Here is a 21,822-nt window from a genome sequence, read left to right on the forward strand (position 1 = left end):
ATGGCTCTCCCTCACATTATTTACAATACTAGAAAATTAACCTGAAAATTTCGATCATTTGAATTGACGATCGACTGCTATCTAGTAATGGGAAGAATCGTGAACGAGTCGTTCCTTCGATTCGACTCTTTATACTGAACGAAAGAATCGAGAATCGGTTTGCAGAAGAAACAGATTCTTTCTACGATTCTTAACAATGAAATGGAAAGGCGACGGGAAACCAAATCTTTCTCAATTACGAATCGATTCTATTCGATTCATAGCAATGAGTTATGTATCATTAATGCTATAAAATAAATGTAGTCTCTTAATCGTTTTTGATATCAGTATCATTTTGTTAAAAACAATTTTATCTACATTACAGAAATTTTGTTGATATGAACTAGATCTTTCAGCTTACTTGAAAGCCATCATCAGGAGATAATATTATTTTATTAAAGTTTAAAATATTTAAAAGATCACAGTTAAAATTTAAAACAGTCATAACTGTGTGGTCCTACCACTATACTGAAGGAAGATACATGTACTCTGGTGGATTATTCCTGTATTCCATGTTCTCTACATCAGTATTCCTTCGCTATACTGGTAAGACCATACAGTCATTACTTTTACATGTGAGCTTTTAAATTTTTAATTTTAATTAAATAATTTTATCTCCTGATGATGGCTTTCAAGTAAGCAGAGAGATCATGCATTGATTTCAACGTGCTGGTAAGATGGGTTTCATTAATTGTTTATTTATTTAGAATATCTGTAGTACCATATTTGAGAAATTTCTTGGCCAACTTTTTTTGTTGAATCATATCATTCACAATATATATATTTTCCTCTTTTAATAAAACTAGTATAATGACCTTCACAAATCGATATAAATTCATATAAATCTTCACAAATCATGATATAGTATTACATTGATTTTTATAAGTATTAATGTTGTGTATATTTTAAAACGTAATTTATACAGAATGCTTTTGGTGACATAAACATGTACATTATAAATTCACTTGCATTAAATTGAACTTTACAAATATTTTCATTTTAATTAAAATAGCTTACAAAATGCAGATATTTCTGTCTTTTGGGTTTGGTTTAAATACATTTATTATCCCCAATCAATTTTTTTTAATATTACAGAATAAAACACATTAGGGCCTGTAAAGGTTGAACTACAGGTATAATCTATATGAACCTGGTTTACTCATTATATTTGTTAGAGTAATTATTGATAAATGATTAGAAAATTGAAAATTATCAGTAACAATTTTAGTAAAAGTTATTTTAACTTATATCCCTCTACAAATCTCTAGACCTTGCCGGTGGTGAGGAAGCTTGAGTGCTCAGCGATACAGAATAGCTGGACCAAAGGTGCAACCATATCGAAGAGGCATCTGTTGAGAGCCAGACTAAGGAATGATTCCTGAAAGAGGGCAGCAGCTCTTTCAGTAGTTGTTAAGGGCGTAGGTAAAGACGACATAAACGGCCATATTGTCATCACTCAATCTTCAGAGTACTGCGCAGTTGAAAGCAATAGAAAACTACAGCTGCTTTTCCAAAAAAATGTAAGTCTGCATTTTCATAACAAAGATGAAAGTGCCTTGCTTGGTAAAATATTCCAGAGATAAACTATTTTAATAAGAATAATTTTAAATAGAATTCTGTACAGAAGAATTGAGAGAAGAGTGGAAGAAGTGTTAGGAGAAGACAGATTTTGGTTTCAAGAAAAGTATAGGCATAAGAGAAGCAATTTTAGGGCTCAGATTAATAGTAAAAGGAAGATTAAGGAAAAACAAACATACTTTGTATTTATAGACATAGAAAAAACATTCAATAACGTAAACTGGAATAAAATGTTCACCATTTAAAAAAAATTAAGGTTCAAGTACAGAGATAGAAGAAAAATTGCTACCATTTATAGGCATTAAACAACAGTAATAATTGAAGAACGTAAGAAAGAAGCCGTAATAAAAAAGGGAGTCCGACAAGGATGTTCCCAATCCCCGTTACTTTTTAATGTTTACATAGAACTAACAGAACAATTTAGATCTGGAGTAACAGTACAAGGTGAAAAGATAAAGATGCTACGATTTACTGATGATATAGTAACTCTAACAGACAGTAAAAAAGGATTTAGAAGAAACAAAGAATGACATGGATGAAGTCATATGCAAGAAAATAAACAAGAAAAAACGCAAGTAATGAAATTTAGTAGAATCAAAGTAGATGGACCGCTGAATATAAAAATAGGAAGAGAAAAGATCATGGAGATAGAAGAAGTTTGTTATTTGTAAAATAGAATTACTAAATATGGACGAAGCAGGAGTAATATAAAATGCAAAATAGCACTGGCAAAATGAGCTTTCAGCCAGTAAATTAATCTGTTTACATCAAAACTTAATTTAAACATCAGGAAGACATTTTCAAAGAATATGTTTGGAGCGTAGCCTTATTTGGAAGTGAACTTGGATGATCAGAAAAGAAAAGTTTAGAAACTTTTGAAATGCAGTACTATAGGAGAATGTTAAAAATCAGATGGATGGATAGACGGAAGCGACAAATGAAGAGAAGTTGTGGCAAATTGATGAAGAAAGAAGCATTTGGAAAAATATAGTTAAAAGAAGAGACAGACTTTTAGGCCATATATTAAACATTCTAGAACAGTCGCTTTAATATTGGAGGGACAGGTAGAAGGGAAACATTGAGCAGGCAGGCAACATTTGGAATATGTAAAACAAATTATTAGGGATGCAGGATGTAGGGGGTATACCGAAGTGAAACGACTGGCACTAGATAAATAATCTTATTAGATAGATAATCAAACCAATCAAACGATTGAAGACAAAAAAAAATTTTATTAAAACAACTCGGTCATTAATCTTTCATGCGGTTGTACTGTACTGTAAGTGCAATGGCAATGTCAAACAAATTTGTTTGTTTGGTGTTCTCACAACAGTGTTGAAATGAGTAAAGCTCTGCCCTCCCGCCATTTACTTTTAGATGTAGTTTGCAATGAAGATAAGTTTTAAATATTTGCACTATATTATATTTTATTTGAGTACCTACTCAAATAGAAAGATGATAAATAAAAATAAATAAAGGTGTACAAGGTGAAGATAAATAAATAGACTTAAATAATTACCTGTATGTTTTTATAACATGTTCATTATTATTATTATTAAATATTTTCAAACAAATTTGTGTTGCAATTAAACAAATATTGTTTGATATTCTGATTAAATTATAATATGAACACAAAAAATTTAAGCATAAACCATGGAAGCAAAATGAACTGTTCTGGCATTTGCCTTACAACCAAGGGAAACCATGGTAAAACCTTGGTCAGAACATCAAAAATATTTTAAAACATTCACCTTTACAAAAAAATAAACGTTACAATCAGAAATAATTATAAGTTCTTCCAATTATATTGCATTCTGAAATGACATCAGTTAAAGAAAACTGTCTTTTTTTTAACATATTCTTGTCAAGAAGGAGTTTACACATTCATGATTATAAATATAAATAAGAACAAACCCTTGTTTTGTTATACAAGAAATTAAGTTTCATTACCTTAACATATTATTTGTTGGGCAACATGAAAGTTTTTCTTCATAATATTTGTAATTAACACTTTAAATATTTTTAGTTTCTTTTGTAAAAGAATTAACAATTAATGTAATTACATAAATAAATAGTATAAAAATTAATAAAAGTAAGTTAATAATAGTTTTTCAGTAATAAAGTATTTCTTAATATAAATTTAACACACAACAAAATCAGAAAGAAATTAACCAAATAAATATAAAAAAGTATTGTTCCTGCAATAATAATTAATAATATTACTTTCAATGGAGAAAGAAAGATTAATTTTATATAATATAAAACTAAGTATTATAATCTTAATGAAAGATTTCTCCACAATATTTCCAAATAAGGATTTATAACATTATAATACATTTAATAATGAAACAAAATATAAATTAAGATATTTTTTCTTTTTACTAGAAACACTGACTTTCTGTATTAATTTTAATAATTATTTACCAATAATTTTATGTTTAAATAATTTCCTAATGTTGTTGTATACAATTATGTAATTTTCAATATATCAAAAACAGTATTCGAAAGAATCAATATTTTCAAATATTAATAATATTACTGTATTATGACTCACTCGAATTTACACAGTATTCTTAAATTAATGCATCTTCTTAAGTTAGTTATTTTGTAAATTAATAAAAGTAAGTAATTAATAAAAGTAAATTAATAAATTAATAAAAGTTTTTATATTGTAAACGCTTGTAAACAGCGTTTTAGTTAATCATTAAGATCTTTGATATTTACAGACTGATGAAGGTAACAAAAATAATCATAATTTGATGAAGTTTACAACTGTGATAGGGAACAACTTAACAGATAAATCATGATGATCCCACATTTGATGAAATCTGCAAAAATATATTAATAGGCATTTAAATACCTGCGTTACAAAAATAAATAAACCTAATGTATAATGTATCCATCATTTCCCTAAGAAATGGAGCGGTCATGGAGGTTCATATTCCTGGCCACCAAGATCACCTGATCTAAAACCTTTTAGATCTTTTTGCGTCTGGGGATGGGTGAAAAATATTGTACAAAAAACAAAAATACATTCTCGTGAGGAATTAATTGTTCGCATTATGGATGCTGCTGACATACTGCTGTTTTGTTCGATTTATCTTGCACAATTTTGTTCAGAATTAAATTCTCTACAAGTTTTATTTAAAGGTTTTAGGTGTTTATTACCCATTTAACAAAGTTATTGTACATCAAACATAAAAACGGGTTTTTTACTGTAATTCATTGATTTTCATCACAGATTACTTAAAAACTACTGTAGATACAGTTTTGGTAGGTATTGTATTCAATTTTTAAGGTAAAAATCCATAGCAATCACTAATTCTGCCCCCTAATTAATGCTGAAAAAATTTCAGAATGACCTCTTTCACCGAGGTTGCTGAAATCTTGAGAGAAATCTGTCATTAGCCGTTACTCACAAACGAAGCATTTAAGGGTGTATGTTTATTTGAACTTTTTCCATTAATTTCACATGTGGAATATGTTACAAAAATCCTGGTTGAACTTTGTTATACACTCTGTATATAACTTGATTTCAATTTCTTTTTATACAGTTTTGCTAACAGGAATCACAGTCAGGGATTACTTCAGAGGATGATACGTATGAGTGTAAATGAAGTGTAGTCTAGTACAGTTTTAGGTCGACCATTTCTGAGATGTGTGGGTAATTGAAACCCAACCACCAAAGAACATCGTTATCCACGGTACCGATACCGGTACAGACACCGATTCAGATACCGGTATCGTTACCGATAACAGTATCGATAACGGTACCGTTATCTGGTTAGCGTTGATAACGGTATCCAGATAACAGTAAATCTGGATACCGTATCAACGGTATTTTTTATACCGTTTTTCTAATATTCAAATCTGTGTTAAAGTAACTGCCTTTACTAGGATTTGAATGTTGGAAAACTCGCGGCTTCGAAATCAGCTGATTTGTGAAGACACGCGTTCGCCACTAGACCAACCCAGGGGGTGTAATATCAATTTCAAAAAAAAATAAAAATGATGTATTTAAAGTTCTATTACGTTTTAAGTTAAATATTTCAAAAAAATTAAATTTTATAAACAATAGCGATTCTACTAAAATAATAAACCCCAAATAAATATCTTAGACAAGTTGGCTATAGTTTAAAACGTGAAAACTGCCGGCCAGAATATATGTGTAGGAGCAACCGTTCTTTTTCTTTTAGAGCTAAAGAACAATAATAGTATAAAGAAAAATTGTTTCGATAAATCCAATCATGCTAATCACATTTTATAGAATGAACATAAATACAGATAATTATTATAAAAATAATTACAAATAATTTTATTAAAATATTAGATTTTTCCACAGATTATTATAAAACAAGCAATATCCAAAAATTTTATACATATTGTAATAATAATAAATTAATAAAGCAGCATATCAGATTTGAAGATGATTTTCTATTTAAATTAATAATTATCACGATGCCTAACTTATTTCCCTCCAACAAGGAAGACTGTTGTTAGGTTATTAATAGTTAATAAATTTTATTTACGTTTTTAATTTTTTAAAAGTACAAAAAAATTACTCTTGAGGATTGTCAAATGGCCTAAAGCCCTAGGGATAAAATATAAATTGTTGGTAAGGTTGATTTTTTTTTAATATTATAACGAATTATTTAACCTAACTTGCGACTTTATTCTGATCGGAACAAATTACAAAATTTGAAAAAAATTATAACATTTTCAGAGACATGAAATGATATTAATGTAAATACATTAATAATAAAATATTAGTATAAAATAATTAACAGTTAAGAAATCGTTCCTGAAAATCATTTCGAACATATACACTTATATCTGTACATGTTGAAGTGCTTGCAGGTAAATCATATGTTAGTCTTTTTTTTTAATTCATCAACAGAACAATATATTATCTTTAAAACTAAATCTTTTAATTGTAAAATAAGCCAATGGTTAACTGATTATACAGTGTCCCTTTTCATAAAGTATGCCTCTGTATTGATCTGAAAGCACTTCTTTTGTCCTAAAAGATTATGTTTTTAAAAAGCCCACAAATTGGAGTTTACACATTATATGAGAAAATATTTAGGCATGAAAGTAATCGATAATGATTACTAGCTTAGTGTTTTTATAAAGATGCTTCAGAGTAAAACTACTCCATTTTGGTAAACAAAATATCAGTTTTATCATCCCACAAGAATTTATTAAATAAAAAACCCAGAGGTTATCTTTTGTGGACAACAAAGATACTATCAATATCATTAATGGGATTTTTGGTCACACAATCTGCAATATTATGTCTACCCGAGAAGCACAATGTTTTATCCATATTTTAAGTTACATTGTTACAATCCATCCAGTGAAAATGTTTTTAAACTGCAACTGTTAAGTTTCAATCCATTTTTATTTATTATCCTTAGAAATAGATACAGTTGTGTCATCTGTGAAAAGAGTTGGAATGAACGGCTAAAGATTTTAAGGCAGATCATTAATAAACATAAGAAAGCAAAAACGTTTCCCTGAGGCCCTCCTCATTGTACATCTTGAAGTGAGGACCTAAATTTACAGGTGTGTTCTTGTCAAATGATAAAATTTCTATTACTTGTTCAGAATTTGTAATGTACGACTTGAAAAGTTTCTTTTCAGATACCGATACCACAGCTACTAAGTTGTTTTATCGGTATAAATAAATGTTTTACAAATATTTCATAAAATTGAAAATTAAATTTTTTTATTTTAAAGAATTTAAAATATTTTCCAAAAACTGGTTAATGGCTACGGCTTGGTAGACGTGTTTGCTAATGGAAATATAAAAATTAGATTACCTTATCAATATTATAGTGCACTTGCTATTAAGCTGTCTTGTCAGTGCACTGCACAATAATATCTATAAGAATAAACATTGCAATATAAGTATACACTTTCTTTTATTTATCATGCATTTGAGTAAGATATTTTAAGTACGTTATAATAAGCATTACTCTGATTGAGTAGCATTTGGGTAGGTAATGCAGAACATACTTTAAGAATCAATTCAGTGTATGAAAAACAATAAAAGTACATTTATTGCCATCAAAAGTTCCATCTATCTATATTATCTGTTCTATTATTGTTTTTTTTTAAATCTATTTCTCAGTAAGTTTTGCGGTATCTTGATAATATTTGATATACTTATTAAATTTTCTGATGAACTAGTAATTGTGTGACATAAAGCTTCATTTTGTAATAAATTAAGCTCTAAAAAGAGAGAATAACTACAGTGGAATTAAATTAAATTGTAAAATGGAATTATTGTTTGCAATAGGTATTGTATTGTAATTTACATATAAATTTATAGTAAAAATATTTTAAAAGTTACAACCACCACATCCTTGTTTTTTTTCTGTTTTTGTTTTCTTTTTGTTCACAAAAGTTATTTGAAGGTAAAATGAAAAATAATAAATTTGTAAAGTGAACAATTTAAAATACTACTAAGAACAAAGTAATGCTACTTAATAACAGAATGATCTCTGAAACAAATGTTAGATTTGAAGGTGTAATAAATCATGAAAGTGTATTTTATATGATACTGCTGAGAATAGATTGGAAGAGACAAATTATGTCGATGGTAGGCTACATCGAAAGCAGGTGGAAGGTGAGTTCATTTTTTTTTAGAAATTATGGTTTGATAACAGAAACTTTTCCACCAACTGTACTTCTCCTGAACAACATTGCAAAATGACAAAAGTTTGATTTAAAATACAATTTTTCTTTACTAGTCAATAAATAAACTGCCATGATTACATTAATTTTCAATGATTATCTCTTCATCTCATATGTACTATTAAATTATATTTTTTAGTTTAACTGTTATGAATTTTATTATCACAAAATGACATCATTTATTAAAATATAATTTTAAGTTAAGGCAGAGTAAGTGCAGGTACACAAAGTTTTAGTGGATAACAAAGTAAATTATTTACTACTATAATTTACAGATAAGTTGCAATTAAAAATCACACCTGAAAGTGAATTAATGATTTAAAGGGTTTTCGTCTCTGTGAGCTTTATTCTCTTAACACTTATTAAAAAAAAAAAAAATATAAGTGATCTTTGTATGGTTTGAAAATTATAATATAGCAGATTTTGTAAATTCTGCAAAAGAATATCAGTGGTTATAAATATAATTTCCCAACAGTGAAAGTGGAGATGTCACTCGTACCCCAAAAAACATAAAAAACTTTCTCATGAAAATTAAACAGATCGTTTCTCTCTTTGGTAGATACATTAAAACTTTATGAAGTAATTTGAAAGACAACCTGGAACTTTAGATGTTATCCAAATTAATCGCTTCATTACTAATATTGTATTGATTATAAAGACAAATTGTTATTCATACAATGGAATTTAATTACATTCATAAGCCTTTACATAGAGTTAAGCCTTTAAATATTATAATATCGAATCAAGAATCGATGAGTTAATCCCAAGTTTTCCTAATTTTTTTAATGTTTTCTCTCAACTTAAAAAAACCTATGGAACTTTTTTTTTCTTTTTGCTAGAGCCCTTCTAGTCTTTCCTTACACATGTCTTCCCCTTTGTAAGAGCTGCTGGACATTCTTAAATGTACATTGATGTTACCGCTTGCTACATAAAATTTTTAATGGTTTTTACTTATTGCATTGCACGTTTTATATATTGTAATAAATAAATTGAAAACTCACAGATTACTGTTTCCTCTCCAATCTAATTTGATGAAAATGACAATTCTATTTATGCTACATTCTGGGATAAAAGTCCTCCATCTGACATTGCTGAAAAAGAAAACTTACAAATTTAGTTATTATTAAATTACAAATAAGTAACAAAGTCTATAAGTTGTATTGGTATAATTTTTTGTTTAATGATATTTAGTTAACACAAAATTCAATTCACCTTAAAATTATAAAATTTAACTTTATGCTTTTTGTTATGAAGAAATTTGGTCATTTAAATTATAAGAAGTGTAAATTAATTCATCAAGACATCTAAGTTTAGTCTGTTGTGCTTTTAATATAATAATTTGCCTGCGATATAAGTCTCATAAGCAGACAGATATCACTCTGTTAAGGGGCGATTACGAAAGTAGCTATTGCCTCAGCCTAAGAGATAAATCCAGAATTTTATCCAAGACAAACCTCAAAGATGTAATCGATATTCATGGAATCTATTTGACGAATAAGGGATTCCAATCGACTCAAGGAATCTAGTTCACAATAATTAATATTTTTATGTCTCTGAAGCAGTCATAACTCAACAGATAACCTGACATGACACATATCTATTTCCAAAAAAACGCTGAGCCAATCTTAATAAAAACTGAACATCAATAGTTAGGCTTTCCGAGGAAAATGGATATTTTAATGGTTTTCCTGGTGCCTTTCCCACAAAAATTATTGCATACCAAGATGAAGCTGACTAAACTATAGCTGATATTCAGCCCTGAAATTGGTCCTTTCACTCTGTTCATCACATTGACTGGTTGTATAGTGTCATCGTAAATTTAAAGAAATCAACTTTATATGGTATCACTTGTATCTCGCATGACTTGTATAGCACAGAATTCACAGATCAGGAATTTACAATGTAATGACTTGTTCAACCACTCCTTCAATCTATTTAGTGCTGGTAAAGGAGCAATTGATGAAAGATATGATATTTTTAGTTGGAAACACCAACTGTGAGATTTGTTTTGTAATTCATTTTTTGTGAGCAAACTTACAGTTAAACTAAAATCTGTAGATTATAATCTCATGATTATACTAATATTATGAGTGACATAGTCATGGTGCCAGAAAATCATGAAGAACAGCTGAATATTGATTTGTAATCAAGAATTACCTTAAACCTGATTGATATTTAAATATTTATTTAAAAAAACGATAGAGGAACCGGAACTGTTATGATAATTTTTTTTTATTTCTAGTTACTTAGGAAGAAATTGTACTTTGAAAAAATAAATCAATAAAATAATTATAATCAGATATATATATATGTCATTTGCCGTAAACAAAAGATTGAATGCGACAAGATACGAGATGCATGTCCCACAAAATAGCATTGGCATTCTCAAGAAAAAAGCATTTCATGCCGGGCTTAGTAAGGAAAGTGAGGACTGAAACAATTGCCCATCATCTTCTACACAGAGTAGGCTAAGCCCACTAAAACGCAGAAAATCTTTCAGCTCTACAAGCAACACCTTCACTCCGTTCACCACTGGGACTGGTCATGTATGAAAATCATTATTCTTAATGAAATAGAAAGAAATTGTACCTCTTACCTCTCTTGTGCTTTATATGCATCAGTACATTGTGATTGCGACAGATTATGTAATTCAATAACTGAAGATAAGACTTCTGCTAGGTCAAAGAAAATTATTCACGAAATGTACCTCACAGTTGGGAACAGTAACATCATGTGTTTCATCGACTACTCTTTTACCTATTACCTAATAAATGAATGAACATGTAATTAGATTACGCATAGCTGATTGGTGTTAGCACATTATATACTTTGCTTCTACTTAATAAAAATGTAATTAATTCTTGTATTCTAATATCATTGTAGATGTAAAATAGTTAATAAAAATTATTTGTTTTAAATAATTAAAACATTTCTCCTGACATTAGGTATTCGTGTGTGATCCTCGTATGTCACAACTGTAACCGGCAGAGGACAACTTCCTCACGACGAGAGTTTCTGCAAGAGGAGCCCCATGGCAACACTTAATCCGTTGGAGTTTATTATCGACGGTAGCCGTCCAGTCACTTTGCCACCTCACTCGCAGTGATTGTTTTATATGATTGATAAAATCAAAGGTACTAACTCGGGTGGTGAAAGGAGGCTGAATACACGCTTCCTTGGCAGCAGAATCTGTTCTTTCGTTACCTAGAATTCCAACGTGGCTGGGGATCCAGCAAAAACCTACCTCCCTGTTGCGTTTATTTAACTCAGCGATTTTATCATAAATGTCAATGACAGGATGTTTGGAATAAAGGTTTTCCAATGTCTGGAGAGCACTGTACGAGTCACTGCAAATAAGAATGCTCCTATATTTAGGGCCAACGATACTTAGAGCCCTATCCATAGCGAGTAGTTCTGCGGTGAACACACTCGTAACACCGGGTAGGCCAAACATATAGGACTGTTCATTGATAACAAAAGCACAACCAACGTTACCGCCATGCTTCGACCCATCAGTATATATCACCACGCCTGGGTTCAACTTGGCGAGGAGAAACTGAAACATCTGCCAGAAAACAATAGGTGGCGTGGAACGCTTATATTATGTTGTAAGATCAAACGTAAAATTTACATGGTGTATTCTCCACGGGGGGTTCGAGCACGGACATGATGGAAAGAACGAGGGAGAGTCAACACTCATATGCTGCAGCAGACGTCGTGTACGGACACCCACAGGCGCAGTACAACGTGGACGGTCCTCATACTCCCTCATATTAGGATTCTTAAGAACTGGGTCAAAAGCTGGGTGATTCGGCTGTCCGCTGAGACAGCCAAATCATACAGACATCTGTTGTTGCCTACTACAGAGCTTAAAATTATATTCAGTCAAAACTTCAATTGTCTATACTGTGTGTTGTGTTCACACAGTTGTTAGTGTTTTGCTATATTTTCATAAATTCTTTATAATACTGAAGAGATTTTTTTCTCATTTTTATTTGCTACATGGCCTCTAAAAAGTTGATGGATGCTCAAATCATCCAGACAATTATTGTTACATTAGAGGTAAATGTACGCATAAATCTCATAGAAAAACTTATTTCTGGATTGCGCACTCAGGGATCAAGATAAAATCTGGGTGCCTCGTGTTATTTTTATATGATGCTCAGTAACTGAACGGTTCAACAGGAAACGACGAGCCCTGTTATTTATCATGCATTAGCTGCATGGAAGTCCTTCAGAGACATTGTTGGTGTTTTTTAGGCAACAGAAAAGATGAAAACTATGTTTATGGTTAATAAGCTGTTAAAAAACTACAAATATTTAGTACGTAGGATGTCATTAAAAATTCATTTCCTACAGTCTCACCTAGACTTTTTTCCTGAAAATTTGTGCTCTGTCAGTGATGAGCAAGGAGACCGTTTCCGTCAGCATCACTACCAAGGAAGATGGGACGCTAGAATGATTGATGACTGTTGTTGGTTTTTATTTAGAGAAACTGATAAAACATCGTATAAGCGAGAAAACATTTGTAAACTTATTTTAAAAACTTAGTTCCAATGATTTAATCGTTTAAAAACTCTATTGAATATATTTCAATTCATCTGTATTTGAATAACAAAAACTTAGCTGATTTGAACAAATTATAAATGAATACATAAAAATAATAACTTTTTTGAAATATTGGTATGACACTGATTATGCATTTATTGGTAAATAAATCGTATGTATCTAAAAATGCAATGTATTACACAAAATTTTATAAGTTTTGAATTCAGCACCCAATATTTGTTAAAATTCCATGCCCAATTCTAGATGTGATTTTTATATTTTGCTGCGTTTTAAAAATTCTATTAGACATTTACAGTACTTACTTTTTATTCAATCCAGATTTGAAACTACGGTTGATAGTCACTTTAACTAAAATTTTCTTTTATCTTCCATAACCATTTTCCGCTTTCAATATTATATTTGAGAATCAGTAACCATTTTTTTTTTGTCACAGCTTCCATGAATTTAAAAGTACTCCCAGTACAGCACCTACAACTCAAAATCACTTGGCAAAAAGATTAGTAATGCACTTAATATGAACTGTTAATTTTTTTTTTTTTTTTTTTTTGTTTTGCGTAGGAGGAGGAAAAGCTCTACCAGCCACCGTCTGCGCCCGCAACAGACGGTAGTGTCGGGCTCTCACCGACTAAAAACCTCCCCCTTAGGGAGGAGGACCCTATTAGGGATTGGGATCGTGGACGCGACTTAACTAACTAATAATAAAATAATATCTACGTTGTACCTGAAAAAAAATACACAGCATATACAAAATTTAAATCTATTTCCATAAAACTTAATTTACACTGCTTATCTAAGTAATTTTAATGTAAAATTTACGTTGAACCTGAAACAGAAACATACACAAAAATAGACATAAAAATTTCCTACAGGAAAGTTCCTATCAGGGGACCCTACTGGGACTTGGCATTGGGATCGCGGACGCGACTTAACTAATAATAAAATAATATCTACATTGTACCTGAAAAAACATACACAGCATATACAAAATTTATATCTATTTTCATAAAACTTAATTTACACTGCTTATCTAAGTAATTTTAATGTAAAATTTATGTTGAACCTGAAACAGAAACATACACAAAAATAGACATAAAAATTTCCTACAGGAAAGTTCCTATCAGGGGACCCTACTGGGACTAGGCATTGGGATCGCGGATGCGACTTAACTAATAATAAAATAATATCTACATTGTACCTGAAAAAACATACACAGCATATACAAAATTTATATCTATTTTCATAAAACTTAATTTACACTGCTTATCTAAGTAATTTTAATGTAAAATTTATGTTGAACCTGAAATAGAAACATGCACAAAAATAGACATAAAAAATTCCCTAAAGGAAAGTTCCTATCAGGGGACCCTACTGGGACTAGGCACCTACCGCGATTTTATAAGAATATTATACTATCAACTTAAAAACTACACAACTTATTTTTAACATGAAAATTTATAATATTAAACAATAATAACAAAAGTAAGTACCTTTAGTAGAAAATTATCCTACAATAAAAGGGAGTACCACAATGTAAGGAGGGCCACTTACATGGCAGCTCTCCCTTAGAATATTAAATGAACCGTTGAGTTACCTGAAACAAAAGAAAATAAGACAAATTCAATTAGCGGTTGTGAAATTAAATAGTTTTGTTTTAGTTATTTAATTCATTTCATGTATGATAGCACTTAACTTTTTCTAACAAAAATATTTATTAGGAATGATTAGGTGGTCCATTTTTACTTCTTAAATATTTAACCTGAGGTACAAGTATTTATATAGACATTTTTTACAGAAATAGAATCACTAGCTAGGTAGGTACACAAGAAAAGCTATACCTTCTTCCAGACTAGATAGATACAAAGAAGAGATATATATATATATATATATATATATATATATATATAAAATTTAACATTATATGAAATTTAAATCACCTAAACACAGTAATTAGATTATTTATACTTATGTTCCAATAACCGGTTTGTGCAGTATCTTACACCTTCACTTGCTATTATATTCTATCTTATTCTTTTTAATTTATTTGTATTATTTTTGTGTAAATTATAAATATTTTATTTAATTAAATAATTATAAATTATAAATTTTCACAAGTACATTTATGTTCATTTTTTTGTCTTAGGTCATTTGACTGGTTTTTGATGCAGCTCTTTAAGATTCCCTATTTAGTGCTAGTCGTTTCATTTTGGTATACGTTGTACCTGTACAATAGGGTATGTTGTATACCCTAATTATGTTTGTAATATCATTTAAAATTTCACAAAAGATAACATAATTTATCATAAAAAATAGATATCATTAAAACAAATAAGTTTTAATGTAATAAAAATAGAATTTAATACATACTGGAGATGCAGGGTACTGCAAAAAAACAGTCTGTGGAAATTAATATGGCAAGTGTAACTTATCTAATTACTGTGTTTTGGTGGTTTATATTTCAAATAAAATATTTATCAGAGACAAATTAGGCATTGACCAGATACTGGCATTTCTTGATATGTAACACTATTAAGTTTCTTTTCTTTATTATACTGTTTTTTCCTTTATTGTATTATGTTGTAATTTGCCACACAAAATTTCTGTGTTTCGCATGACATTTAATGACCGATCTACCTAAAATTTTTTAAAAATTTAGAAATAAAAGTACCTGCAGTATCAAAAGAGAAAGTTACCTATCAGTGATATAAACTGGAGTCTAAACTAATGGCCTGCCCGCTCTTTTTCTGTTTAGCCTCGGGAACCACCATAAGGTATTACTTAAAAAGATGATATGTATGAATGCAAATTAAGTGTAGTTTTGTTCAGTCTCACATCGACTATTCCTGAAATGTGTGGTTAATTGAAACCCTACCGTGAAAGAACACTAATATCCACACTCTAATATTCAAATCCATTTAAAAGTCTTTACTAGGATTTGAACCTAGAACTCTCGACTTTGAAATCATTTGACTTGCAATGATGAGTTACCACTAGACTAGCCACAGTGGGCTAATGCCCTGACCTTGGCCCCTGGTACAAGGCAAGTGATAATGGCCGGTTGAATTCACAGAGTGAGTATCTCCAATACTTGGTTGCTCTAACTGAAGCTAAACATTACATAAACATTACATAAACATGGAGTCTTAATAAATACTAGTATTATCATGAAATTATATGGTGTAGTAAAGAATTAGTAGTACCTTAATATTTTACCATTTGGCAACACAGCTATACATTTATCGCCAAGGCTAATCCAAAGATCAAATCCATTGAGCAGCTGAAAGAATCGGTCGATCTGGTAGTCTGAAGAAATAGGATGCAGCATGAAGTGAAGAGTTGATGAGATGTGGAATGTAATCTGGTAATCTGTATTATTTCTAGTCTCATTTTTATTTATAGTTTGTAAATTTTTGTAGTGAGGAAGATAACGTTAATTTCTCACTTTGATATTGATCGCACTTTAATTTCACACTTTATTTTCACCAATCACTTTATTTACCCCACAATTTCAAAATATGTGAAAATAAAATAATTACACACTAAAAACCAGAATCAGTACACGCCTTTTTAATATGAAAGGCAAATATATTACATAAAAAAATTATTAAATTTTGAAGTAATTTGGATTACTGTTATGATATATGGATTTTTTTCAAATAATCATTCTACTTAGGTTTTTACCACAAAAAATTGGTAAATTTTGCAACTAAGTTAATTGTTTTAATAAAAAAAAAGCAAATAAAGTGAAATAACTTATTATGGCACCTCTAAAATCAGCTGACTCTGGTTTGAAAAAATTAAACTAACATGCAAGCATGCATCTTCTCTGAAGCTGGTTGGCTGAATGCGATTGGGGAATGCAAAGGGTATTCAAGATTTAAAATATTTCAAATAAAATAAAAAATAAAAAATTCTTAAAACTGTAATTAGATATAAATATGCTCTAACCTTCAATTTGATTAACACCTACCAAAAAAATGTAAGAAAAAGCTTATGTAATATAATATATATCAAATAAAAAAAAAATTAAAAATAAACATTATATCCTACATGAACCAGATTTAAAAGGTAGATTTAATTAAGAAATTGCCTCTATATATTTACTTATTTTTTTAATTTCTTGAACTTATTTAAATGATTAATTTTGTCAATGAAATGAACAAAATTTAAATAATTTACAAAAAAGGTTATTTTAAAAACCCACTCATTAATATTTCAAATAAAAATTTATAAAGCAATTTAAACTAAAAAAGGAATTTTTATGAGATTAAATTTAAAATTGAAATAAAAATTTAAATTATAAAACTGAATTCTTTATGAATTTAAATTGAGTTGAGGAGGACTTCAGCCACTGGTAGTTAAGTGATGAGCTGAAAAGACAAAGAAACATAATAAACATAGAATAACTAAATATTATGAATTATATGAATAACTATTTCTAACATTAACATATTTATATATCACCCCCCCCAATATATAGACACATTTATATTCACAGCACCCCCCAACCGAATCCGATGAACGATATCGGGATGATGAAGTACGGTCGCGACGCGGTTGACGCGGCGCGAATGCTTTATGTACCCGGCACTTGCGAAAACTATTCATTGCATACAACATAGATATTTACAATGTCAATATGTAATCAAGAATTATAATTAAAAATAATTGTGTATCATATTAGGTAACTGATAAGCTAAAATGCGAATAATACACCCGGATCTGTGCAAGAGCACATTGAATCTCCTACCCGTTAAGGAAAACGTTGAAATAATATACCCTGAACTGTCACAGCATATAAGATTTGCTTCGTGTGAAGCAACAATCTAAAATAATACACCCTGAACTGTTTCAGAGCATATCAGACTTGCTAAGTTGATCAAAAATTTATAACAATACACACTGAAGTGTTTCAGAGCATATCAGACTTGCTAAGTTGAAAAAAATTTAAAACAATACACCCTGAAGTGTTTCGGAGCATATCAGACTTGCTAAGTTGATCAAAAATTTATAAAAATACACCCTGAACTGTTTCAGAGCATATCAGACTTGCTAAGCTGATCAAAAATTTAAAACAATACACCCTGAACTGTTTCAGAGCATATCAGACTTGCTTAGTTGATAAAAAATTTAAAACAATACACCCTGAACTGTTTCAGAGCATATCAGACTTGCTAAGTTGATGAAAAATTTAAAACAATACACCCTGAAGTGTTTCAGAGCATATCAGACTTGCTAAGTTGATAAAAAATTATAACAATACACCCTGAAGTGTTTCAGAGCATATCAGACTTGCTAAGTTGATAAAAAATTATAACAATACACCCTGAAGTGTTTCAGAGCATATCAGACTTGCTAAGTTGATCAAAAATTTAAAACAATACACCCTGAAGTGTTTCAGAGCATATCAGACTTGCTAAGTTGATCAAAAATTTGAACTATATGACATATCAAATTTTCTGTTGTATATACACTCTAATCTGTGTGTTGTTACAGTTAAATAATTTGAAACAGTATTTCTTAAAATGAAACCGAATTAGAAGACTGAACTAGGGAAATATTAACCAGAAGATTTTTGTTTCATAATTTCAACAGAAAAATGTTATCGATTTGAAGAAATATAACTTAAGGGATTTTTCTATTATTTTCAATATTAAAAATAGAAGATTTTTCGAAGAAATCAATTACTCAGAGAGTCTTTAATCATAATGAATTTACTTGTATTTTTCATATTTCTTTTTTTCCCTTTTGTACCTGTGCAGGTGTATGCATTACTATCCAGACCTCTTGATTATCCCATTTAAGATTCTCTAAGAATGCATTTTCACAGCATAATATTGCCAATCCTGGTTGGAAGTCTATAATTTATATTATTGAAAAAAAGGTAAAGTTGCTAATGAATAGCAAATGGAATCAAGTTACGATTAATGACAATGCAAGTGAAAAGGGGGTAATAATGCATATACTAAATGTAATATTGAAGTTACCTGTATCTGTAGGATTATAGAAAAAAATTAAATTTTATTATTCAGTAATCAATAAGGAGGTCTTTTTTCATCAACAATATGAAATATAATTACAAAGAAATTCTATATGTGAACAGTGGGAGGTGCAGAATGATTAATAGCAGGTGACAGGTACCAATTAAATTACAAATTCTAATCCCGTGTAAGAAAGAGAATGTGCTCGATTTCAGTTTTACATGATTTTGGAAAATTGTTTAAAAAAATATACATTTATAGAAATAAACTAATAATTTCAGTGGATAACTACCAGGCAAGATATGGCATATATTCTAGAAGACTAAAACCAGGGGGTTTATATATATAATTTGCTCATATAAAAGGTTTAATGTAGTGTATTTTTAGGTTGTAAAAATGTCAACGGTAATAGTGATAGGCCTTTTAAATAGAACTAAAATGATTCCTGATGGATATACTGTAATAGTTCCTTGATGGTTCTCTGTAGAAGTCCAGTATACTTTCAAATACTGTTTGATGGTCTCAAAAATAGTTTTATTTAACATTAGATGGTTAGGGTGAAAAGTTTTTTTTAAACGAATGCCAAAAAATCTGATTTGTATTCTTAAATTTGTTTATATGTAGATAATCAAAGGGTCATTTTAGAATTAATTTTTTTGTTAAATATGGTTATTTATTTAAGAAATTACTTAGGATAATTATAAAATAAAAGTGAATCCACAAAGAAAATAAGATGCAAGGATGTTTTACATAAACAGATACTATGAATATACTATGAATAATACTATGAATTAGCAAATCACAAATTTCTCCTTATTTAAAAAAAAAAATTGCTGTAAAAATAATTAATTTAAAGAATACTGGAAAAATTGTATAAAAAGCCTGTTAAGTGGTTTATACCTTCTTCATTAAAATCAATTATAATTTAACCTCTTTGAAGACCCAGTTATAATTTAATAATCGATAATCGATTTATATTACATTTAAATTTAGATATTCAACTCAAATACAGCAGAATGAATGATATACATAAAATACCCATCAACTAAACTTAAATTAATTAGTGTAATTAATGTTAGTCAATGTTAGTAAAACTATTTTTTATGATAAAACAGTTATATTTCTAAGCTACATAAAAAGAACATGCAATTACAAGCTACATGAAATTACTAGCTACACAACAAGTACATGCAATTACAAGCTACCTAATTATTTTATGTATATTATTAAAATTACTGTTTGAGCCAACAAAACCGTGTAAACATAATTTGTATACGAAATATACATAGTAAAAACATTTATCTCTCTCCAAAGAGGTTAAATTTAAATATTTAATTCAAAGGTTAGGAAACTAATGCTTATTAATATTTTTGAAAAATTGTATTATTTGCATTACATTAAAAAATAGAGAATTCACATAAAGAACAAAATTACAGTGCACTACTTGTTATTATGAAAATAAATGGAACCTTTACAGTATATGATCATTTGACTATTTTCTTAAAAGTATGAATATAAACTGGGATTGTATTTTTCTTCCTGTATGAAGTTTTACAAATGGCTATACATAAATTCAGTAAAATAATTGTAACTGAAAGAAAAAGCAGAGTAAAAAATTGTAAATTATTTCAATGAAGAAATTATTTTGAATAATTCGCTAACTTTTTTATATGAATGTGGTGACAAAAGAGATATATGACATCAGTACCTTAACCGCTAAAGTATCTAACCTAACAAAGTTAAGAATTACATAAAAAATATATTAAAGCGTAGAATAAAAATGAGTAATTAAAAAATTATGCCCTTATTTTTTCTTTCTACCTAGTCATCTGTATAATCAGAATAAATAAAAAATTTGCACCTGCTTGAAAATAATTAAAAAATAAGATTAAACTTTTTTGATTGTATTACAGTATTCAGAAATTTGAGTGCCGGTTGGCAATTCACTACAAATGGTAATGGATCAAATGAAAATGGCTTAGAACAAGTATTATTTGGATTTGAATATTCTGTTTTTATTTATTAGTGAGCTGAAAAACATTAAAATAAATTTAGCTAAAACAGGTTTGGTTGATTACACAATAAAACAGCTTTACAAAAGATTTCTTTTTCAGGTTACAATCGAGAGACCCAGAAATGAATGCAGTTAACTACAACTGACGTCCAGGAAAAATTTAGAAATATGGGAAACAAAAATAAATTTTAAATTATCTTTAATTAAGATAAAAGATAATTTCTTATTATTATAAACTCTTGAGAAATAAATGAAGAATACCTATGTAATAATGGAAAATATTTGTACAAGTGATAATTGGGGCTTTTATTTCTAGAATTTTCTAGAGAATTACAGAAAAAAGAAATTGAACATCGTAGATGTGAAAATGTGTGGATCTCCAAAAAGATTTAGTTCAATGATTTTGTACGAAAGAAGATTCTGATTGTTCTAGCGGGGAGACAACACAATTATTATGATCTGAAAAACTAAAAAGGAATAAGTGTATTTTAAATATGATATAAAACTGCACATTGTTATTTTCCTAATTCAAAATACAAACTGTTCTTTTAATACAGTTTCTAAAAAATATTTCCTGTTTCAGCAATAATAATTAAAGTATTTGATACATGAAACTATAAAATTTGATAGTTCCTGCAAGATATTCATTGTACTAAGGTATTTGTACTTATTTTCAGTAGACATTAAAGGTAGCCAAGCGCAAGAAAAAACATGTCTATTCAGTACATATAGATTACACTTAACTATTTATACAAGTAATCTATCCAGATGTAATATAAAAATTAGGCAATTCCTATAAAATTATTGAAAATATTAATAGATTTTATAGCATTTTCTTGAATAAAATTCATTTTAGTTCCTACATAAAATTCATCGGTAATTAATTTTATAAAAATTTTGCCACGTTGATGTATCAATTTCAAAAAAGATTACGTCACCCCTTTT

The 21,822-nt window shown here is 29.1% G+C and overlaps 1 protein-coding gene across 1 annotated transcript in view; it reads left to right on the forward strand.

Moving 5' to 3' along the window:
- LOC142326977 (sodium-coupled monocarboxylate transporter 1-like) overlaps positions 1-21,572 on the forward strand; it is a 50,145-nt gene extending 28,573 nt beyond the window's left edge. The window contains exon 5 of the mRNA XM_075369709.1: positions 20,978-21,572. Coding sequence (XP_075225824.1) covers positions 20,978-21,013 — 36 coding nt within the window. The 3' untranslated portion in view covers positions 21,014-21,572. The remainder of the gene's footprint in view (positions 1-20,977) is intronic.
- The last annotated feature ends 250 nt before the right edge of the window (positions 21,573-21,822 follow it).

This window comes from Lycorma delicatula, chromosome 6, assembly GCF_047948215.1.
Source record: "Lycorma delicatula isolate Av1 chromosome 6, ASM4794821v1, whole genome shotgun sequence".
Lineage (NCBI taxonomy): Eukaryota > Metazoa > Arthropoda > Insecta > Hemiptera > Fulgoridae > Lycorma > Lycorma delicatula.